At 41.2% G+C, this 25271-nt stretch overlaps 1 protein-coding gene across 1 annotated transcript in view; it reads left to right on the top strand.

Moving 5' to 3' along the window:
* Positions 1 to 22350, top strand: part of LOC139445906 (calcium-activated chloride channel regulator 1-like) — a 37784-nt gene extending 15434 nt beyond the window's left edge. Inside the window, exons 3-13 of the mRNA XM_071227163.1 lie at positions 3064 to 3178; positions 6966 to 7128; positions 13005 to 13143; positions 13680 to 13786; positions 14312 to 14536; positions 14997 to 15284; positions 15863 to 16078; positions 16475 to 16748; positions 17186 to 17359; positions 19256 to 19477; positions 20715 to 22350. Coding sequence (XP_071083264.1) covers positions 3064 to 3178; positions 6966 to 7128; positions 13005 to 13143; positions 13680 to 13786; positions 14312 to 14536; positions 14997 to 15284; positions 15863 to 16078; positions 16475 to 16748; positions 17186 to 17359; positions 19256 to 19477; positions 20715 to 21256 — 2465 coding nt within the window. The 3' untranslated portion in view covers positions 21257 to 22350. The remainder of the gene's footprint in view (positions 1 to 3063; positions 3179 to 6965; positions 7129 to 13004; positions 13144 to 13679; positions 13787 to 14311; positions 14537 to 14996; positions 15285 to 15862; positions 16079 to 16474; positions 16749 to 17185; positions 17360 to 19255; positions 19478 to 20714) is intronic.
* The last annotated feature ends 2921 nt before the right edge of the window (positions 22351 to 25271 follow it).

Below are 25271 nucleotides of genomic sequence, written 5' to 3'. Positions count from 1 at the left end.
AACTTGTTTTTGGCAATACTGTCTTTCCATCTGTGAACAATTGACATGCTTTTGCATGTGTTTGTGACTTGTGCCACCGGTGGGGCAGGATAGGCTCACCTTTTCGCGAAAACCTGGTATCATCACTATTTGATAGTAATTCATAAACACATGTTCATGATACAGTCGGAATGGTACAATAGACTCTGCCTTTAGCAGAGATTTTTTTATTCATAATACATTGTAAAGTTTTTCAAAAGCGCGCTTTAGGTCAAGTGCTAATTCTACTACCAGTTGAGAAATTGAATGTGCTTTTTTTACAGCTTCCCACTCAACCTACCCACATCATATAATAACCGGTTTTTACACAAGCTTTTAGAACAAAACTGTCGTTCAATCAAATATTTACGATAAAGTTTATCTATTGTCATTTAGCCTGCTAATCTTTGAGACTAATTCTGTCAAATATCCTCCATTGATCATCAATTTAATAGACAGCCTCCGTGGTCGTGTGGATAGAACGTTTGCCCGGAGAGCGGAAGGACGGTGGTTCGATCCCAGGCTGCGTCAAACGCCTCGGGGTCAGCATATTGTGTCTGAGTTAAACTGCGGTATGGTATTTCAGTTGGTTAACACATTACAATCGGCCTTATAGAAGATCCGGAGTAGAATAGGTCTTCAGCAACCCATGCTTGCGGTAAAAAGCGACTGTGCTCGTCGTAAAAGGCGAGTAACGGGATCGGGTGGTCAGGCTCGCTGACTTAGTGGTTGCATGTTATCCAATTTGCTTGGATCGATGCTCATGATGTCAATCACTGGATTGTCTGGTCCAGACTCGATTATTTACAGACCGCCGTCATATAGCCGGAATATTGACAATGTGTGGCGTTAAACAACAAGCAAACACGCTACAAGCACACACACATACACACGTGCATGGACGTCGCGATATAAGTTGAGTAATCTTCAACGCAACATTAAAGTGTCTGTAGTTCCTCAAATAAACCTGACATAAACAGCCGATTTCATTACAGACGTATATGTAAGCTTGGATTAAAATGATCATGTTTCCAAGTTTTATTGCTATATTGGCATCTGACACGTCGTAAACAACAATATGTGACAGAGAGACCACACGAGTCTACAATTCATGACAATGTCTGCATACTGTTTCATTGTCATGATCGTCTTAAATGTGACTTTTATTTTGACATGAGTAAATACATATGTTCCCGGAGCAAACTTTAACTTACAATTCACTTGAAAACTTTAGTGAACATGTAGGTTGAATCACGAGGACCTTATGACTGATCACCTCGTGGTCTATCTCATTGTCGAGCAACATAATAATTTTTTTTTAATTGCTTTTATAATCGTCTTCATCAGATATTCAAGAACACTGTTCTCAACTGTGAGAACACTCTGAGACGCCCTTCGGGGTGCACGTGCAATATTTTCCTGAGCCTTTGCACGTGCAACATGCTATTTAGGTTATGAAATGCATGTTCGGGGCAAGAATACGATTCAAAGATTATTTGTCAATCAACTAAATATTACTTGCCCATGATGACGGGCCCTATGGGAGCCAACATAGCTGTGGCAAAGAAGAGTAATTTTAACGAAAATTTACTAAATCGCACGTTCGCTCAATGTATTAATGCCATACTGAATAAATCACAAATATCGCTTTTCGTAAAGGTATTTGTGCGCGTGCACGTGCTTGCGTGCGAGCGTGCTTGTGTGTATTTGGCGGGCGTGGGGGTAAGGGGGGTCGAACCTCCTGACACCTCCTTCCCCACCCCCACCCGATAGATCCGCCCCAGTGCAGCCACATTCTATGACCTTCACGTGGAGTTTTCACACCTCCTTATTTACTTGCACGCACTGTAATTGATCGGTGGTCATACTTGATGCTTTTGTTGAAGTAGATCATTGCTCACGATACTTGATGACATGATTGAAAATTGTCTGGTCCAGATTCGCTTGTTTATATATCGAATCTTAATTCAAGAATATTCCAGGGTGCAGTGTTAGACAAATAAAACAAAACAAAACAAAAACAAAACGCTTACACTTACATCTTATAGGATACGCTTAGCCTATTCGTGAACACCTGGTGTCATCCGAATTTTCAGTGATCTTTGGTTCGACCAATGGAATTTGTTGCGGCAGATGACCGAGACTGATCGTTTTCTAGCGCTGATGTTTTGACTTAAGCTGAGTACACATGGTGCAGAAGTAGTCTGCTTGTTAAAACGCTAGCACTTCATATCCAAAGGGGGCACGGGTGGCCCAGTCGTCTAAGGCGCCGCGATTCGCTGTGCAGAGTCGCTTCTCCTGGACACGCCAGAAACCTATGATTGTGGGTTCGAATCCAGGTTCACCCCGATTATGTTTCTAGGTTTGTCAGCACCATACCCGTGCTTGTGGGTTTCACCGAAGTGGTAAACGTCTGAGGCCTGCATTACTTCGGGATTTCCTCCCACATTAAGCTGACACACCGTGATATAACTGGAATAATGTTAAAAGTGGCGTTAAACCCAACTCACTCACTCACTCATATCCAAATCCCGGGTTTGACTTTTCCACATGGGTGAACGTATGAAGCCTTTTTTTTTTGATGTTACACACTGTTATAATCCTTGAACATTGAAAATACTCACTCACACATTCCCGTAAACGACGCGTGAAGATTCGGGTGGAGAATAAGTCTTCAGCAACCCATGTTTGCCGTAAAAGGTGACTATGCTTTAGGCGACTAACGGGATCGGATGGTCAGGCAAGCCGACTTGGTTGATGCATGTCATCGTATCCCAATTGCAGAAATCGATGCTCATAATGTCAATTATTTGATTTTTTGGCCCGGACGCTATCATTGAGCGCCCGCCGTCCTATAGTTGGAATATTACTGAGTGCGGCGTTAAACAACAAAAAAAAACAAACAGAAATTCCCGTAATGCTTCTCTGAAAGGAAGTCATCTTCTTAGTTATTGTAATTTATCAAAAGTCAACTCATTTAAAACACCATGCATCGATATGTCTTCTACGTGATTTTCTTTATATAGACCGTGATTCTATTTTCAGAGAAGACTTTGGTCCATGAGTGGGCACATCTACGGTGGGGATTGTTTGATGAGTATCCCATTGATCCGCAAGATACACCCTTCTACAGACATGCCGGCAAGTGGGAGCCAGTCAGGTGAGACTCAGGCTCTTGTCTTATATAAGGATGTACATGTAGTAAAACAAGCAACAATTACATTATGATTATATTTTTTCATCATGTAACTGATAATGATAATAGGGCCCCTTTTGATAATCCAATGGACCGCCGTCATATAGCTGGAATATTGCTGAGGGCGGCGTAAAACAACAAACCAAATAATTATCCTATGGCGTATCATCGTATGGCTCTTTCATAAATTTTATGTCAACCGCTCAACGTAACCACGAACATAAAGTCACGCGATAGTCAATGAGTATGTATAACAGGACGGCACATTAAACTACATTAAAGTGCTCAACATTCAATTGAAGGGAAGTATGTACGTACTGAGATGGCAGCAGTTGGAGTATTTCATTGTCAACTTACTTTCATTAACTTTAAATAAGGCTGAAAATTCTCCAGATCCAAGCAGCTAATCACGCACATTCAGGTCCCACGCTCAGAATATAGCTATCAATTAATGCTGAGTTGTATATCTTGGTATTGTATACGACTAAAGATTGTTGAGTTCATATTTACTCGTAAAGGATATGAAATGGGTCAGGGCCAGGTTATCTAAAGCGCCGCTAATCTCGCTGTGAAGAGTTGCGTACCATGGACGTGCGAGAATCCTATGGTCGCGGCTTCGATTCCCAGATTTCCACAATAACCAGTGATCATGTGCTTCCAGATTAAGCCGTGGTATATACTAATATACATCTGCTGTTTAAAGCCGCCCTAAACCCAACCATTTTCTGTATGAAATATCAATACCAACTGGTGCTTAGTGGTATGAGTTCATACAGAGCTGGTTTCTGAAAACAATTCTCTCATTCTCGAAATCAGCAACTCGATTTTGTCTTAAACATGTTCTAGTAAATATGGCGAATGTACAAATAAAATGAAATTGGCATTCCTAAGATCTGCACTCGTATCAGTTGGTGCTCAAATTCTTGAAGAGCATTGGTGAGGGAGTGAGCTAGTTGGGTTTAAGGACGCTTTGAACAGTGTTTCAGTAAAAAAGGACGTTGAGAAAAGTACATCATTGGAAAAACATTCATGTGATAGTCAGATCAGAATTTTAAGTCTGAAGCTAAAATCTAAGTGCTTAATCATATATTCATATTTTGATAATAACTGTCAGTCCAAACATAATCATGAAATTAAATATTGGTTTCTCTGAATATATTTTGTTGGTTAATGATGAATAAAAGAACATGCTAGCTGACGGTAAAGTGGTAATATTGACATGACATGTTCTAACTTGAAATCCTTTGTTAATACACTTCTATTGTCTTCTGTCTCTTTGCTGCATACATAATCTCAGAGCAAATATAAAAGGTCACGTTCTTGGAAAAAGAATATGCCAATCGTGAATCCGGATTTTCTGAACATGTTTTTTATTCTCAACTCGTTTTGTTTATGGACATGTTTAGGTTTTAAAAAAATGTTTAGATATTTGTGTGGGTGAAAATTCTCTGTTCATGTATGGAGACCAAAATTAAGAAGAGCTATGTCTGTTTTACTGTATTGTTTTCCGTCATTTAAGGAAGAGTAAACAAAAATGATGTGCACACAAAACACAATGACATACAACTTATGACATTAATGTGAGGTGTGGCTCATGTAAATAGGACGATCTCTTGTGTCACTGAGGGAAGAAAAGGAGCAAAGCAACATCCCTGTTGTCACATTTACCACGCTTGATGTTGTTCTTTCATGTGGAAATGTATTGTTTTTTTGTACCAAGGTTCTCTTAATCTTTGAAAATTAAAATATGCTTGTGTTTACTTAGGTTTTCGATTAAGTATTTTTTATCTTTTGACAAAACTGTATAAACTGAAAATTCGAAATTCCAAAATAATCTCATGCCTTTCCATCAATGTTTTAGTTAATTATCGGGTTATTTTCCCACCCTATGTATAAAGCGTTCTGACGGGAAAACATTTTGAGTTTTGACTTTGTTGACCTTATTACACATGACATCAAGCTGCAACTATGTTGGGAAGCGAAACTGGACCTTCGGTGTGTCGAGCGAACGCTTTACACACTAGGCTATCTGCCGAAGTATATTTGTCGTACACACGTTACCTAAGGAGACGACTAGGCATACCTCATGTGATATATAAAAAAAGTATAATGGCCACGCCCTCATGAAGGTCAGTGGCCAACTTTAGGATTCTGATGGACAAGTGACATGACCATTGTGTTCAGGTGAAGGATCCTTCCTTCAACTGCTACACGTGAACAACACAAACCATCATGAAGTGGCTGTAATTTGTCACGTCATATAAAGTGATGATTTGAGGTCTCTGAAGTTGAGGTGTGTTTACATGCCTTCAAATGGATGAAGTTTTATCAGGGTTTGTCCTGTCGTTGGACATTATCTAAGCATGAACATTCGGAGAATTCAAAGGACGCGAACGATATCATGTGAAAGGCACGGCATTTCGTTTTCTATTGTCCTTTTGACAATACATTGTGTACATATATGTTGTAAATTATTATTTATGATGACTTAGTTGAACAGATCCCCCAATGACAATACATGATGAACATTTAGGTTGTAAATTAATTACTTAATACTTAATTAAGCAGATTCCCCAATGACAATACATGATGAACACTTGGGTTGTAAACTGATTACTTAATACTTAATTAGACATATTCCTCAATGACAATACATGATGTACATATAGGTTTTAAATTAATTACTTAATACTTAATTAAGCAGATTCCCCAATGACAATACATGGTGTACATATAGGTTGTAAATTGATTACTTAATACTTAATTAGACATATTCCTCAATGACAATACATGATGTACATATAGGTTGTAAATTAATTACTTAATACTTAATTAAGCAGATTCCCCAATGACAATACATGGTGTACATATAGGTTGTAAATTGATTACTCAATACTTAATTAGACATATTCCTCAATGACAATACATGATGTACATATAGGTTGTTAATTAATAACCCCCTACTTAATTAGACATATTCCTCAATGACAATACATGATGTACATATAGGTTGTAAGTTAATTACTTAGTGCTTAATTAGACAGATCCTCCAATGGCCAAATATGCTAGACACATGTGGTCATATGTTTGATTAATACATTATTTTTTAAGTACATATAGGTTGTAAAGAAATACACTGTAGTGACAGGACTGGATATGACTTAATACAAATGACGGAGTAGATGACAAGTGGGCATTCATCAATCTGGGATTCGACATTCAAGATCAGCGGATTGCGGTTGACAAAGCGACGCATACAGTGGTGCGACATTCTTGACAATTCATGGTCACATGCTTCATTTACAAGTATTGGCTTTAAAAAGAACATCTAGAATAAGAAACAGGGAGTGAATATTTAAAACAACTGACTTTATATCTTCTGATTTGTTCTAATTATATTCTTTTTGTTATTTATCAGCAGATGTCTTGCAAGATGGCTCACACATGATATATAACGATTGACATAATAATTTGCATACGACTTGTAAACTGTGGTTTCATTAGTGTTTTGTGTGACAGCAAGTTTGATACATATGCATGTTATTGCGAATATATTGCTATACCCGAAGAAATGCATTAGCAATCATAATCAGGTTGCCCGCGACCAGAGGATCCTTGCATTTCTAGGAGACCCAACTCTGCAAATCCAATCATGGCGACATTGAATTTGTCAACAGCGTCGGTTGTAATCCTTTGTACAAAACATGTATATCGCAAACTGTGATTACAGTTATCAATGTTACTTTTCCAGATGTTCCACGGAAGTGGAAGGGGTTCTGCGAAGCGAGCGCACGAAAGGCGAGTGTCCATTTGACATGTACACCGGACAACCAGGAGATGGGTGCAAGTTCTACCCCATAATGAAGCACAACCAGGGCGTGTCGTCCATAATGTTCATGCAGTATCTAGACAGCGTAAGTGTCACCATATATTTCATAGTTGCGAGATATATTTATGTATATTGGTTTGTTGTTTAACGCCGCGCTTAACAATATTCCAGCAAAATGACGACGGTCTGTAAATTATCGATTCTAGACCAGACAATCCAGTAAATGACATCATGCACATTGATCCACGCAATTGGGATCGATGACATGCATCAACCAAGTCAGCGTACATGACCGCCCGATCATTTTAGTCGCCTCTTTCGGCAAGCTCAGTCGACTTTCAAGCCAAGCATTGGTTACTGAAGACCTATTCTAACCCGAATCTTCACGGGTTGACATATGTATGATATATACTAGAAGATGGTAAGGTGAAATGGTTTAAAGCCAGAAGCAGATTTTAAGTTCAGGATTACTTCACGTGTAGGTGTCTCCGTGGTCGATTGGATAGAGTGTGGAAAGTCGATGGTAACTTTGATCCCCGGCCGCGGCACATGAAAAGACATTAAAACATAGTACTTGTTGTTACCCTGCCTGGCACTCGGTATTAGGGGTAAAATAAGGACGGTTCAGCTCGGAGTCGGTATACTGTGGCCGGTACCGGTATAGGCAGCAACACACAGGCGCATGCACGTCGCGATGTAAGTGCAATTACAGTAAACTACGGTTATAACGAACACGCTTATAACGAACTGACGGATATAACGAACTTCTTTTTCGGTCCCGGCTATTTGCTGTAGTTATGCTGTATATATGCTTATAACGAACTACGGTTAAAACGAACTAAAATTAGTTATAACCGTACTTTACCGTATGTTGAACGCGACTTTAAACGCCATTCACCTCGCCTCATCCCACATCACCTCACCTCACCTCACCTCACCTCACCTCACCCAAGCGTACCGCACCCCGTCTTTAACATGATATTTAGATAGACATGACAACGTATTCTGATGACGTACGTTTGACATTTAGCACATTAACTTTAAATAAATGTGTTTTTCTGACGCGGACAACCAATATTATGTCAGGATATTCAGCATAAAATATTCAGTATGCACACGTAATAGATGTTCCCCTTGTGACAAGTGCACCAAATACATGGCTATATTTTTCACATTAAACATGTCGAAAACACCCTTGTACTTAACCATCAAGTGTACAGCTGAACCTATTTTGAATTTGATGTCATGACAATCACAGAACTGATTAACTTTACTCATATGTTCAAAATTGGTGTTCTTTACTTTCTTCTTTTTCTACTTACTTTCGTTGGAAAATGCCAGTATGGCTTGTCAAGTCTTTGATTGCCAGAACACTGGCATATATACATATAGACTGGGAGTGACAGCCGCCATCTTGGTCCTTATTCAAGATTCCGTGTGTGTGTGTGTGTGTGTGTGTGTGTGTGTGTGTGTGTGTGTGTGTCTGTCTGTACTAGTCCGGACTGATGCCGACTTATAGTGCTAGCCCACTGAGATACCACGCCGCAGTTACATGAATACTCCACTCAGACCCAGTATACTGACTCTGAGCTAGCTTGTCCTTGTTTTAGCCCCTTAATGCCGAGCGCCAGTGGGGCAGCCGCAAGTACCATATGTCTAGCAAGTACCATATGTCTAGGCCTCTTCTTTACCTCTCAACCTGCATGAAGAGGCACGGGTGGCCCAGTCGTCAGAGTTGCGTCCCTTGGGGACACCAGAAATCTATGATTATGGGGTCGAATCCCTGTTACCCCAGTTATGTTTCCAAGTTTGTTTCACCAAAGTTGTAAACGTCTGAGACCTGCATCACTTCGGGCTTTCATCCCACATTAAACTGATACACCGTGATATAACTGCAATACTGTTCAAAGCGACATTAAACCCAACTCACTCACTCGCTATAAGGAACCAAGGAGTAGCCCAGGAACGTTGTTACAATCAATAAAGAACGTGATATCAACAAGGCTTTGTTATATTAAAATGGGTCGAACCCATGGCCAGCAAAGATGAAATAACATCTGTTGACAGCTTTGTGCAAAATATGTATATATATTCCAGCATGCCAGTGATTTACCGCCCACAACATTTCATTTTTACTTTGTAATATGCTTTTAAAAAAGCTCAATTTGTCATGTGTCATGTATAGTGTTTTTTTCGACACACGCTGACGAGACAAATGAGGCATGCTTTCACCATAAACACTGCACAAGTACAAGCAAAATAGAAAAAAATCACATATTTTAATAATTTATGTCTGTTATTTCTGTATAAAATGATATGATTGATGATATAGGGCTATTGACACGAACCAGCTCAACGTAAACTGTGACACATTGGGTGGGACAATGCTTGTGTTTCACTTCAGCGGTGAAGTCTTAAAAAACTTAATATAAATAATAATGTTGGTGTACCATCCTCGCGTATATCAAGCATCTTGACACCCTAAACCAGGTGACAAATCCAATGAGGATCACCTACCGGGGGATGATGCAGGGCTTGTTGTTTTAAGTAATAAAATTAAGCTGGAGAAAGATGGATCACAACAAAGAGTGGAATGTATTTAGATAACAGATTGGCACAAGGACACGTTTTGTAACCGAACGAGTTCACCTTGACCTGACCTTCAGCGAAGGTAAAGTTAGAGAGGCCTGCTTGTAAATATGGCTTAAGTGCTGTAACTTTAAAGCCTCTTTAAGTATGTCGGTTATGTAGCGGCGTGTCAGTTTAAGGTAGGATGAAATCTATTATAATGGAATCCTACAAGCGACATTGTCACCCAAACAAGCCAAGAGTATCATCACTAACTAGAGCGCGACATCGCGACAATGCGACAAATGGTCAAAATATCGCGTTGCCGTATTAACACATTGTCGCGCTTTGGTTAATTTTGACCCTTTTTACTTGTTCATTTGAGGACGACAACGGGAGAATGTCCTTTTTAGGAGTCAAAAGAAAACCCATGTGACACAGTTCGTGGGTGGGTTCCATATTGGTGAAACCCACGAACACAGGTGCTGATAAACCCTCATAATCACACGAATCTTGGATTTAAGCCATGTTGGATGAAAGCTCAAACGTTAACCATTACAAAACCCCTCGTTCTTGCCATAAAATTGTGTCGCTGTGGCGAACTGTTATTCTAAATGTCGAGCATGGTGCTAGTGAGTGAGTGAGTGAGTTCGATTTAACGCCGCTTTTAACAGTATTCCAGTTATATCACGGCGTGTCAGCTTAATGTGGGAGGAAAGCCCGAAGTGATGCAGGTCTCAGACGTTAACCACTTCGATGAAACCCACGAGCACGGGTATAGTGCAGACAAACCTAGAAACATAATCGGGGTGAACCGGGATTCGAAGCCACAATCATAGGTGTCTGGCGTGTCCAGGGGACGTAACCTTAGACGACTGGGCCACCCGTGCCCCCAGCATGGGGCTGAAACCTATATACTAACTGAAGAAGTGAATAAAGCAACTCCTATACACACGGACTCCTATAAATACAAAAGTGTTTACTCACATGTGTTTACTTGTTCAACACACCCGTAAAGATCCGGTTAGAGAATATGTCTTCTGCAACCCATGCTTGCTGTGAGAGTAGGAGACTAGGCTTGTCGTAAAAGGCGACTAACGGAATCGGGTGGTCAGGCTCGCTGACTTGGTTGATGCATGTCATCGTTTCCCAATTGTGCAGATCGATGCTCACGATGTCAATCACTAGATTGCCTGGTCGTAACTCGATTATTGACAGACCGCTGTCATATAGCTTGAATATTGCTGAGTGCGGCGTTTTACAACAAACAAACACACAAAACATGTTAAACATAAAATAAAAGCCAACCCACCCATCAATTTCGTTTTGTGTGCAGGATAATTTATTGGCAATCTAACGTCTCCTTATTTGGGAAACTCGTAAAAATTCGCATAAGATAAAATATTAATAGTAGAATGATGGTTTCATTGGAATTAATCCCTTTGGTATATAGGAAACAAGGAAGCGTCCTGCCAGTTTCCGGTTGACTGACTCTGTGGCACATGTCACCTACGCAGTTAATGCATGTGTCACGTGACGCATGTGTCAGATGAACTGTGTCAACAGACCACCGGAAGTTAGGCCGCTGTCATGTCAGTCCTCTGTCAGCATGTGCCCGCGCATGTTGTCTGATGCGTTTATCCTGAGTTGAAGCAGCTGAGGTGGAAATTGGTTTGACGGAGTGTTCAAGTTTAGTGCACTTATATAGCGACGTGCATGCACATGTGTGTGTTTGGTATGACGCGGCTAGGAATTGAAGGCTCTCAGGCAGACGCTCTATTCACCAGACCACAGAAGCCAGAATGATAGGAAAGTTTTTTTTAATAAAACAAACCCTTTCAGAAACATATACAGTAAACTACGGTTATAACGAACACGCTTATAACGAACTGACGGATATAAGGAACTTACTTTTTGGTCCCGACTATTTGCTCTAGTTATGCTGTATATATGCTTATAACCAACTTCGGTTATAACGAACTAAAATTAGTAGTCCCTTTGAGTTCGTTATAACCGTACTTTACTGTACTAGTAATCACTTCGACATGTAACAACGTATGCAGACATATCGTATGTAAAATACTGTATTTATCGGATGAGAGGCTTTTATTAACTTCATAAACAACACCCACAATGAGCGAGTGAGTGAATGAGTGATCAGCGAGAAAGTGAGTATTGTTTAGTGTCGCTTTTAGCACCATTCCATCAACAACACAGCGGGGCAAACCAGCAATTGCTTTCCATCACTGGACTACTCCACCGACCCTCGTCATACAAAGCACCGTGTCAGTAGAGGTTATATTATATCAATGTATGTGTCAGGCGCGGTCGGGTAGAATAGTGGTTAAAGCGTTCGCTCATCACGCCGAAGACCCGGGTTCGATTCCCGACATGGGTACAATGTGTGAAGCCCATTTCTGGTGTCCCCATATCTGGAATGTTGCTAAAAGCGGCGTAAAACCATACTCACTCACTCAATGTATGTGTCCTATGTACCTACCTCAGCATAGGTTGCTTGCAGTAGGGCGGCGATGCTTGTCGGGCGACTAACGGGATCCGGTGGTCAGGCTCGTTGACTTGGATGAGGCATGTCATCGTATCCCAATTGCGTGGATCGATGTTCATGATGTCAATCACTGGATTGTCTGATCCAGACACGAGTGTTTACAGACCGCCGTCATATAGCTGGAATATTGCTGGGTGTGGCGTTAAACAACACCAAACGAACAAATAAAACTTATCTTAACTTGCATTAAAATACTCGTTTCTGATTGGTTACTGAATGCGAAAATTCTCCCACGTACCCTGCTGACCGATAAAGTATAAATTCCATTTAGCGTGATATAGGTTCTGACCATTACAAATACAGTGATTTGATTATAATATTTCAAAACTGAACACATATCAAATAGAGTTTAGCGAACTTAACCGAGTTTATCAGATTGTAATACAAGGGCGATAACTCTGGGTGTGTTTACGTTGTCAGCTCGCTGTCAAAATGTCACGCTGGTCATTCTGATGAAGATATTTAAAATTTGAATAAACGGACAAACATAATGTCCAAAAAGGAAATTCGTTGACAACCGGTCCCGCGGGGTGTTATATGCCCCACGTCATACACTAATAATGTCTGTTGAGCATGTAATACAGTTTTAACTGTTTAATGATTCACTAGGGCATTGTCTCCTGCATTTGCAAGATATCGCTATGTAGAGTTGCCTCCCTTTGTAGATTAAGGATCCGCATGTATGTATTCCAGATTTGAATACCAGTTTTCGATCCGAGTATGGTCCAATGCCTGTCTGTATCACTGTCAGCGTTATTTTCTCCACCATGAAACAGACACGCTTTGATAAACCTGAAACACTGAGCCAGTGACGTTTTCACTTCCAGATAACGGATTTCTGCGACGACCCCTACAGCGCCCCCGGGGAGTACCGCCACAACGTCTACGCCCCGAACAGACAAAACAGGCTGTGCAACTACCGGAGTGCATGGGAGGTCATGAGAAAACACGAGGACTTCAAAAAGAGTAAGCCTTAGCTTCATCATAGGGTACATCGTGGGTCACCAGAAGAAATGGACCTTTTGCTTCTTTTGAGTTGGTTAACTCAAAATACCCCTGAACAAAAATGTGTAGAGCTTCTGCCTGGTGAGCTAAAGGTTGGTGGTTCTAACCCAGCATACCAAAAGGAACGTTGCAAGTTGACACTTGCATTACGGGGACTGGTATCTCAGTGGACCAGCACTATACAATCAGCATTATTCCGGGCTAATACCATCTCTCTAGTGAAGTGAAATATTGACCCCAGTAGCCGGACCCTCCTATGCAAAATTCTATATTAAGGTGCGCTCAACGTTACATTTTCGCCTCAATTTGAACATGATGTACTGCTACCCCCCCCCCTCCCAAACCCCAACCCCTCCCCCCCTCCCCCCCCCCCCCCCCCCACACACACACACACACACACACACACCCCACCCCTCTCTCTGTTATGATACTGTGCATTAACCCAGTTATGTCATGCTTATATATATTATAATGTCAAGGTTATTTCCAACTTTCAGTCGGAGCGCCCCTCCCTGCATTCACGGACACCACGCCCAGGTTTCACTTTGTGCAGGTGAAACCAACAAGGAGAGTTCTCGTCCTTGACGCCTCCGGGAGTATGACGGTACATTGGTATTCTTCTTGTATAACGATACAGCTGGCCCAAAATATTAGCTTGCAGAGTTGCGTCCCTGGGGCACGCCAGACGCCTATGATTGTGGGTTCGATTCCCGGTTCGCCGAGATTATGTTTGTAGGCTTGTCAGCACCATACCCGTGCTCGTTGGTTTCACCGAAGTGGTAAACGTTTGAGACCTGCATCACTTCGGGCTTTCCTCCCACATTAAGCTGACACGCCGATCTGAAATACTGTTTAAAGTGGTGTTAAACCCAACTTACTGGCTAAGAGGACAAGTCGTTTTTTTCCTTAACATATGTTCATGTATCGCAATATATATAAATCCTATTCATTAGTGTGTGTGTATGTGTATGTGTATGAGACATATACTTGTCATGTTAGATCCGAAGGTTTTGTCTAAATGCTGTTAATTTTTTAATATTGGTGAATATTGTCACGCTCACTGTATATAACCCCCTGATAATTCTGCAAAATGACTGTCGGTGGCCTAACTCTCTCTTTTGCACACCAGGGGCCATCTATGGAAATACTGCGCCAAGCGGCAAGCAACTACATTCTGACCAGCGTTGAGAGTGGAAGCTGGCTTGGTATAGTACAGTTTAACACGGATGCAACAACACTGTCTGAGATGGTTCACATCAAGTCTCAGGCAGACCGAGAACTTCTCACCAACCGTCTGCCCACCTACGCAGAAGGCAAGACAAGTATTGGCGCTGGTCTTGGAAAGGCTCTTACGGTAGGCGTATGTCCCAATAACATGTTGTTGAGAAGTTAATGGTTGCATGTTCCTAACATACACAAAAGTAGCATAGAGATCCATTTTAGAATGGGAGATAACCCCGCCCATCAGATTAGTGTGGGCTGATCATTGAAACGGGATTAACGAAATGATAAGATAATCGCGTTGAGCGTAATATGTCAAACATCTTCGATGGACTGCTTGCTGGTGGACGTTTAAAGGTATCAACGATTAGGTCTACTTAGAGTTCAATTCATTTGTCAATTATTGTATCTTTCACGAACTGTCAAGTAATGTTTCTGGACGGTTTTGATCGTGCTTATATGTGTTAAGTTTAACGCAAACTGACCAGGGAATAGCTGCAGAATTGCTGATGAGGCATTAATCACTGATCACTCACTCACCCACTCAATGGGAAATGAAACATATTACATTATATTGGAATTAATATTAACAGGCCCTAGAAAGTTCGAAGACCGGTAAAGGTGGAACTTTGATATTGATTACTGACGGCAAGGAGAACAAATCTCCGTGGATAAAGGATATCAAACCGAGGCTCTTCAATAGCAAGGTCATGATTCACGCCATCGCCTACACGCAACAAGCGGAAGCAAGCATTGCGCAGCTCGCGGGGGAAACAGAAGGGCGGACGTTTTTCTTCACTGGCGAATCCAACTCCACTTCTTTGATTGACGGACTTGCTGCGACTGTTGAAAAACAAAGCTTCGACGATTTTGCGGTCTCTGTAAGAGTTTTGTTCTCCTTAGCTTGATTTCCTAGTATTGACATTCATTAAATATAACCCAACAAAAATGTGTTTGTTTAACGCCGCACTGAGCAGTATTCCGGCTAAAAAACTGCGGTCCGAAATAATCGAGTCTGGACCAGATAAACCAGTGATTGACACCATGAGCATCGATCTTCGAAATCGGGAAACGACGACGGGCATCAACCGAATTGACCACCCGATTCCGTTACAAACATGGGTTGCTGAAGATCAATTCTAAACTGGATCTATTGCCATGTTTAATTCTGTGATCTTCTGGTCTATGATATCCTAACGATAACAGAATGTTGAACGGTATCGTGACCTTGACCTTCACAGTGTAAATGGAAGGCTGGGTCGTACTTGCCCGTTTCGTGAAAATTATAATGATCGTATGTGTATCCTGAATTGATTGCATCCATTCTGATTGGTTTTTCCTCTGGGGTGCGCATGCGGATACTAGGCATTAAAACACAAATACATCACAATTCACATAAATGCATGATAATTAATATACGGTAAATGCATTTTGTTTTGTTTACAAACTATGGATACAGGTGAGTTCTGAAGCTGCGCAAGTACTTCGAAAGACTCCTCACGTCGGAAGCTTTACCATCGACAGCACCATCGGCCGCGAGACAACGGTGACCATCACCTCAAACAAACCAGTCGATGTCGTCTTAAGTGATCCAACTGAGGCCAGGGCAAATACGGATGTCTTCAGAAACAGCACCAACGGCATTATGACGGTGATGATACCAGGTCTTGCAATGGTAAGAATACCATTTGTGGTTCCAGTAGCAGGGCTGATCAAACATGGGTCTCTGCAAAGTGATTTCTTCCTGGCTGTTCGAAACCATTTATTACTATCCCAGAAGTAATTTAAACATACACATCTACAAAATAAAAAATAACACCCCAATGGAGCATAAAACGATTCTTAGGTCTGGAGCTGCGGCAATCTAGACTTGGTAAATCATTCTAGACTTGAGTTAGGTTCATTTTCGTATTTATTCTCAGGGGCCGGGGAGAACGATTACGTTAAACCGACCTCGCCAAGTCACAACGTAAACACGATACATACAGACACAAATTATATCGTTTAGCTATCGTGCACATGCTTTATCGTTTTGCCAAGATGCATATATCATACCGAGTTTGATTTACAGAAAGGCAAATGGAAGTACACAGTAACAGCCATAGGACCATACGCCAACGCCCTGGTACACGTGCAGTCCAAGGCGAGGTCAAAAGGTCATGACGTCGTTCACGCACGATCCTGGGTTTCCACGGAATTGTTAACATTTGAAACCAAAGCCAGGTTCACTATTTTTGCTGATGTAACTCGAGGTACTGCCCCCGTCCTTGGTGCCAAGGTCAAGGCCACAATGGAAAGGCCAGGAGCAGGTACCTCTGAGGTGGAACTACTCGACGATGGTGTCGGTACGTATAAGAAATGATGTTCTTGCCTGAACTAAAAGATGACACTGTTCGAGGACAATATAACTAAAGAGCTGAGTTATTCAATTGTTATAACAAGCATTAATGAATTATGATAACGTTCAAGTGAACTGATCCCTAGCCATACCAGGATCTGCTAGTCGTGGGTTCGAATCCCGGACTGTCCTCGCTTTTGGTTCTTGGTACCAGGCCTTTGTTTTGCCAAAGTGTGTTACTACGGCAGTTGTTTCTTCGGACGCTCTTGCCACAAAAAGTTATGACGACGTGGTGTAACAGAAATGTTCTCCAAAGTTACCTTAAAATTTAAAAAGCTCTTTCATGTCTATCACGGTTCACATGTACATCTCTCTGTATGTCTGTATTTCTCTCTCTGTCTCTCAAAATCTTAATAAAATACATTATGCAAATATTCCTTTTAGGCTCCGATCTGATCAAGGACGATGGGATATATTCATCGTACATTCTTCCACGTGATCTTAAAGGGAATGGAAGATATAACATGAAGGTGAAGGTTATTGGGACAAACGTGTTAACCAAGGTCATTACGAAAGGTCACCAGACAGGCGCTCTTGAAACCGGAAATTCAGGAAACGGTAAATATTACACATCGAAAATACACTGAAACCTCTTTACAACGACGTTCTGGGGTTAGAAGGCTACTGTCGGAATCGGGTGGTCAGACATGTCATCGTATCCAAATTGTGTAGATCGATGCTCATGATTATTTACAGACTGCCGTCATGCAGCTGGAATATAACTGACTGCGGCGTCAAGCAATAAACAACAAACAAACACACATAACGAAGACTTTGGTCTATCAAGGTATCCGTACCTCGGTTCAACGGAATGTTGTTACTTCAAGTTCGAGGTAACTAAGTTTTAATGTTGTAGTGTTTTAGGTTTTATAGTACAGATTGTGATATCATAAACTTTCTGCACATGACAGAGGCGATAGGGTAGAGCAGTGGTTAAGGCGTTGACACGTCACACAAGACCAGTGTGTGAAGCAAAACAATTCTAGCCGAAATAGTGCTGAAACCGATGTTACACCGTACTCGTTCACTCTCCTTGTTCCAACGAACGATCAACGAAATATGTAGGTGTCACTTAATAAAACTACATTTTATCAATACGTATATCCATCCCCTCGCCAGTATAGAGGTCAGATCGGCGTTATCGTCACTGTTGTACTGACGAATTGCCATTTGTCATTGTAGCGAATGTGACAGTATCCACACTGTTAGTTGTTACATTAGACGTGTTGGAACACCCCCAGGCTTGACACAGTGGCATGTTCCAAACGCAGGATTCCGGCTTAGACACCATGGCAAACGCCATTGACCTTCGATTTGGCGCTTACGATGGTGTACTGTGCCGTGTACGTCACGTTCTCGCGATTTCACGATCTCGTTACCTCGCGAGACCGAAACATAGCCGCCTCCATGTAATGACCGAAGAGTGTTAGATTGGCATATTCAGAGACTTTTTTATTTTAAATTAGAATTTATTTAAAAAAACAATATATACATATGCACACTCAATGACCCCTGACGTCACAGGGCATTGTTTCGCCGGTGTGACTGGCAACAAAATACTACAAATTACGTCATAGAGTATTGACAAGTTTGTGGTACTGTATTCTAAAGGTAGGCCAAAAATAAATGTGAAAATTATAGTGGAATATTCCTTTAATATACGTACCAGACATGTTTTACAATATATACACACCGGGGGATTTTCGCAGATGTTTCCTCTATCCATACATTTTATGTAACCTTTTGTAATTCTACTAATAACTTTGATCTTACTTTTGACGTAAATTGTAAGGTGCTGTATTTGTATCCAAAGCAAACTTAGCTACGTCCTTTGTGAGTCTGTATTAAAATGTAAACGTTAAAACAGTATTAGAGCTAAGATTGCTTTGTGGAATAGACTCTTATTGGTGCAAAAAAAATATCATCTGATGTCAGGGAGCAGAGGAAGCATGTGTAAGGGGAGCCAAATACCTACTGCCGTTGAACAGTTACAAAATGTGTCAGAAAACTGATTCCGTTTCAGAATTTCAATATGAGTAGATCACGTTGTAAACAAATACAATGTACGTAGTTCGTCAAAAAAACCAAAGGATACAATTTTAAACAATGGCATTTTTGTCTTCAATTTTTACATTTTGGCATTACTTTTTTCACTATATCAATATGATATGTTCGAGTCACTAAGGAAAACGGATGGCTCAGTCGTCTAAGGCCCAGCGATTGTGCATAGGTTCGTCCCTGAGGCACTCCAGAAACATATGGTCGTGGATTCACCCTGATTATGTTTCTAGGTTTCTCAGCACCATACCCATGCTCGAAGGTTTCACCAATTAGTGAACATCCAAAGACCTGAAACACTTCTGGTGTTTCTTCCAACACGAAGCTGACACGTCGTGATATGACAAAACTACTGTTCACAGCGGCGTTTAAGCAACACTCACACCTTCATTTCAGTAATGAAGTCCGGGCCGGAGACAGAAAGTGTGGGCGACTTCCAAAGAGTGACAACAGCGGGGGAGTTTCGAGTACAGGGATACCCGTCAGTTGAACCTGACATTCGAGACGTCATTCCACCTGCGAAGATTGGTGACCTCACCGTGACGTCGTTTGACCCAGATGTTGGAGTTGTGGCGCTGGAATGGACTGCCGTTGGTGACGACATGGGTCGAGGGAGAGGTAATACGACGGAATTGTGGGAGGATATGGTACTAATGAGGATAAAACAATAAATCGACAACTATAATGTTTAAACACACAGACGAAAATGTACGAACATGATGTATAGATTTATGAGATTCCTTTGTCAATGTGTTGCAACAAGCGTATTATTCAAGCAACGACCAAGGGTGAAAAATTTCCAGCAAAAGTCCTCGCTTTCAACTGGCAGTAATTTAATTAGGAATTGACTTTCACTTTATGTAAGTTCATTGGATCATGAACCTTCATAGAATGAGGGCCCAACTGTATATTTTACCATTTATCCCTCACACTATGAACGTTCATACTCCAATGAACTCAAACAGAGAATAAGTGAATTCTTTTACTTTTTTGTATCAATTTATGGGATGTAGCGCTAGATTTATAGGTGTGACTTCATATTTACACCGACAGCCATACAACAACCAGCTGTATCGCGGAATAAAATAGTTTCCCCAAAAGAGAGGTGACACGGGCGTATGTATGCTCAGCTTGCTGTACAGGAACATCCGTTGTTTGTTTACAAGAAATGTATTCAACTACTATCATCATTGGGTGAGAAATGTCTAATGTTTAATAATTACCTCAGCAAGCCCCAGCGCGTCGTAAAACATTCACATCAAGAACAAGACGTTTAAAATGGCCGACACGATAAATGCAACGGGAGAAATTTCCTAAGTTGTTACTGAACTTATGGCGGTCACATTTGTAAGTCATCATTGATCATTTAGCCGATCATTGAAAGGTGATTTTAAAGATGTGTCAAATAGATTCTAAGGTAAATTCATGGAATGATGTAGACTGTAACTGTAGGCTATTATTGTATAAACGTCAAATTGTAACGTACGCCTATGAACGTCAGATTCGCGGTCATGTGATCGGCCTCTAGATCTCCAGTGGAAAAGCCGAATATCGTGTTAACTTTGAATGGAGAACTTATTCGAGTGAACTGTTTGTTTTCGAAAAAACAAGTATTTTGTTAAATATTCAGATTTGGGATTAAAGGGTTCGGGTTCGGTTCCACATAATTATGGGTACAAGGTTTGAAGCCCATTCTTGGTGTCCCCCGCCGTGAAACTGCTGAAATATTGCAGAAAGCTGCGTAAAACCATACTCACTCACTCATTCGTTTTCTATATTCTTCAATATATTATTGCCCCCAAAGTGTCATGTACTTTGTTGCATTACTGACATGAAAATGTTTTTCTTTTCTCAGCAACTGGATATAAGATCCATATGTCCAGGGATATAGGGGAGTTACTGCACCGCATCGATACCACAGAAGACGTAAGCAGCTTGGCACGCAATAGGACTTTACAAGAGCCGAAGGTTGTCGGTCGGGTGGAACAACTGGAACTGCAGATGAAACAGGTGAACAAGAACGACACCATATTCCTGGCTCTGCGAGCATACGATGACGCGAACAACTACGGCGAAACATCCAACATCGTTTCCGTCTCAAACGTCGACGAGGTTGCTGTGCCACGTCAGCGCGTTGACGTTCCGATGACGTCGTTTCTTGCTGTCATCATTGCACCAATGGTTGGATTTGTGTTGTTTCTTGTGTTGATGACGATTGTGTGTTTGGTATGGTCAGGCAAACGACAGACGGAACACAGTAGGAGGAAAATGTTTCGAGCGGACAGTACGTCCTCATTGAAGTCCGTAACATCGGAGTTTCCTCACATGAACTACCGAGTCGATGGCGCGTATGTTAAACGCTGGAAGGAAGAACCTTCTTCGTGGACCATGCCGTGAAGCCCGTTACCAACTTATTCACGTATGCCAAAGACTCTATATAGTGCTGCATTAACTGAGAGAGAAGTACAACACGCACTGACACGCTATTAGTGTTATGATCGTGGAATATAATCATTTCTCATGAACAAGGGTAAGCTGGTCATTGGACGATAGATTGATCTGTTCCAGCGAAACTGCAAACCGGTGGCTTCGAGAGATAGCGATAGGTATTTGTCATATGTGGCAAAGGATATGACAACACTATATAACTGAGAATTTATTTATGATGCTAAAACATATATCGTTGTGTTTTGTATCGGTGTCATTGCATTTATTCATTGAAGAGAAACCCATACGAAACATAAGAGAGCAGGTAGATACATGTGCAAAATATACACAATACTCTCCAGTTGAGGTGGACAAAGACGTATTTCGAAATAATAATTCGAGTTTCGAGAAGAACGTTCCACAGGAGGTGCTAATCTACACAGGAACATTCAGATGATGGTTAAACTACGTGGTCAATAGGATTTCTAAATAGCCGTGTACATAAAGACATTTTACCACAGACCCTGTAAATGTGTGTCAGCCTTCTGCGACAGTTTTGTCCTGATTGTGATCTTTGATTTGCCCTGAAAGTGATCTTTGATTTGCCAGCACCAAATCTTGTTTACATACGTTTACGAGAGTGGGGTCAGTGGCGTCAGGCGCCGAAAAGTGCCGTGTAGAGTTGTGCTCCTTAGCCGATGAAGGATCCGCAAGACGTGCAACTGGAGATAGGGAAAGAGTGACATCCATGTTCGTGTTTCACCAGATTTGGACCTGTAGCATCTAGTGCTTTGCTCCCTCTGTAGGCTGTCAGGTGAGGATGTAACTGGTCATTGATCAGCTGCTGTGCACGGGTGGCCATATGACTTTGTGACGGTGCCCGGTAGTTCGATTACCTACACGGACGCAACGTGGTAAGTCCATTCTTGGTGGCCCCGTCGTGAAAGAAGTGGCATAGTGTTATAAGCGGCGTTAACCATTGTCTTCTAATTCACTGTTGTCACATGTGCAAAGACGGACTCACACGACGTTGAGTATTGTTTTGAAAAATTTTCCTGATGGAATCAAAGAAGATGGATACCTTTCTGTAGAAAACATAACATGCTGCGTGTATATCTCGATGTATATAGATAGTACTGTGAACGTTAGCCACAAGCTTACCTCTACAGATATATTTTGATATCATATTATTTTGTCTAGTATGTAATAAACATATTGCTCGATGACCCTGTTTGTTCCAGACTGCGATTACTCAGTTTAACTAATTAGTGTCCATTATACCTATGTAAGAGAAAAAGGCCAGAAAACAAAATGAATGGACACTTATTTATTCCAACTGTAACCTTGTTTAACCGTACCGTATAACTCAAAGTGAAATTTTTCCATTTATTTTGAACGTCAATGCTAGAGGATAACCAGTCTTGATTATCCGCCGAAACAGATTCCATTTGGCGTATAGGGAAAAATGGCTGCGAAACTATATGAATGGAAGACTTAAAAATCAAGTCTTCGCGAAAGGGGTAATCATGTTCGGCCCTACCGGTATTCACACAATATGTGTGTGTGTGTGTGTGTGTGTGTGTGTGTGTGTGTGTGTGTGTGTGTGTGTGTGTGTGTGTGTGTGTGTGAAAAAACAAGAAAAAAGAATTCCTCCTACACATTTCTACATGATCATGACACAGCTCCACAACAACCAAGCCTGATACTTCGTGTTAAGGGCAGACAGAGTGTTGTTTCTTCTGATTTGGCAGAGTGCCACGAACATGCCAACATGAATATTGTGGCTACGCCCACTTTGACACCTTACATTAGGCCGGAGTTGCCGAGTAGGGTGTGTTCATGTACGTGAACGTGATAATAAAACAGCTTTCAAGATCTCCATCTATCTTACATAACTTCATCTGACAAATAAGACGGATTGATGTTGTGTTCAAACAGGAATGGTGCAGGTGGCTCGTTACCTCCAGCGTGCCCACCTGGAAAAAGTAATTATTGGGTTATATAAAGGTTTTTTTTTTCTTTTGATTTCCTAATATGGAAGGGTTCTCACCGTTTGTACTGTTTCTTTTTATATAAATAGTTTGTTGAAATGGGGCGCGGTCGCCTCGCGGCCAGAGGCGTTCCAAAACACTATGCAGAATTGCGGCCCTTTGTCATGCTAGGATCCAGTGCAAGTGAATCCAAAATCCGTACTGATTATGATATTTTGTTTAACAGCACTTTTCACCCAAATTGAAAGCATCTTCGATCTGAGTTGCCTGGGCTTCCTCCAACTCGAAGCTGCTACGCCCTGATACTTGTGAAATACTGTACAATCGGTCCATTTCTCTATTGATGGACTATTGCTATAAAACGGCGTACAACTAAACTCACTCGCTCACAGTTTGGGTGTACGCAAAAACAGAGTGAGCGAATGAGTGAGTGAAATATTTTACGTTGCACGTGTAATACTATATGCGTCATGGGAGCAGTGTTGACAAAAGAAAAGCAGCGTGATTTTATTGATTTCTAAGATGCACATCTAGAATTATCTCCATTTAACTTGTTTTTGTGGATTAGATGTTTCATGAAGACTACATTATTATTATTATTATTATTATTATTATTATTATATTATTATTATTATTATTATTATTATTATTATTATTATTATAACGGAACTGCAAGCCATATTTCTATAATCCATTTCAGACTTCCCGCAATGGAGACCGCCTCCGTGGTCTAGTAGTAGAGCGTCCGCCCGGAGAGTGGAAGATCCGGGGTTCGATCCCCTACCGCGTCATGCCAAAAGACGTTAAAAGATGGTACTTGTTGTTACCCTGTCTGACGCTCGGCATTAAAGCGCTAAAACAAGGACTGGTCAGCTCGGAGTCAGTATACTGTGTCTGGTGTTATGCATGTTAAACTGCGGCATGGTATCTCAGTGAGCTAGCACTTTAAATCGGCATCAGTCCGGACGAGTACAAGCAGCCACACGAACACACAAACGCATATGCACGTCGCTATATAAGTGCAAAAATCGTTAAACCCCATTTCACCTCACCTCACCACGTTGGACTTTTCTCCTGGAAACTGTCGATAGGACTCCCTGTGACAGAAATGCTTCACCCAGAGACGGGCACATCGGTAGTTACTCGATATTACAATCTGTCTGTTCTGTCTTGTTTTAATGCGCAAAAAAAGATTTTTAACTCGCTTTCCCGACAGAACTTTAACTGCCATGCCATGATTTGTCAGACATACTCCAGTGGTACAATACAGGCACATAAACTAACTTTTTATGGGTGCTTCAATCATCTTACACAATTATACCACCATCCTTACAAGCTATCATTAACTACCTTAAAACACAATATATAAATACGCTGTGCATACTTTGCGCCAATATATTCGGAAAACACCATCAAATTACTTCAAAGTAGAAAACAGTTCGAAATAGGTAACACAAATTTTATTAATCATCCTACTTCTTGCTGCATAAATTAAGTAAAACGTAGCATAACTATCCGCAACCCGTGAAGTATTGGTGTAGAATATGTCTTCAGAAACCCATGCTTGCCGTAAAAGGCGACTATTCTTGATGTAAGAGGCGGCTAACGGTTCATGCATGTCATCGTATCCCATTTGCGTGGATCGATGCTCACGATGTCAATCATTGGATTGTCTGGTCCAGACTGGGTTATTTACAGACCGCCGTCATATAGCTGGAATATTGCTGAGTGCGGCGTTACACAACAAATAAAAAAACAAAAAAACAAAAAAAAAAACAACAAAGAAACATAGATGCTTCCTGTCATCAGCCCCACTCTGTTAAATTGTTTGATAGTCATTACTTAGAAGTTGACGGATGACAAGGTAGACACAATTTTATGGATAACAACTTCTTTGGTACTGTAAAAAGCGATCCTGACAAAGTTATTTCACCTTTCAGATTGGAAACAAGCATCAGTAACCCCAATTCATTAACAGACAATGTACATAAATG

The sequence above is a fragment of the Haliotis cracherodii genome, unplaced genomic scaffold, assembly GCF_022045235.1.
Source record: "Haliotis cracherodii isolate W230 unplaced genomic scaffold, xgHalCrac1.p SCAF_6, whole genome shotgun sequence".
NCBI lineage: Eukaryota > Metazoa > Mollusca > Gastropoda > Lepetellida > Haliotidae > Haliotis > Haliotis cracherodii.
The sequence above is the reverse complement of the archived record's forward strand: the minus strand, read 5'-3'. Positions and strand labels throughout refer to the sequence as shown.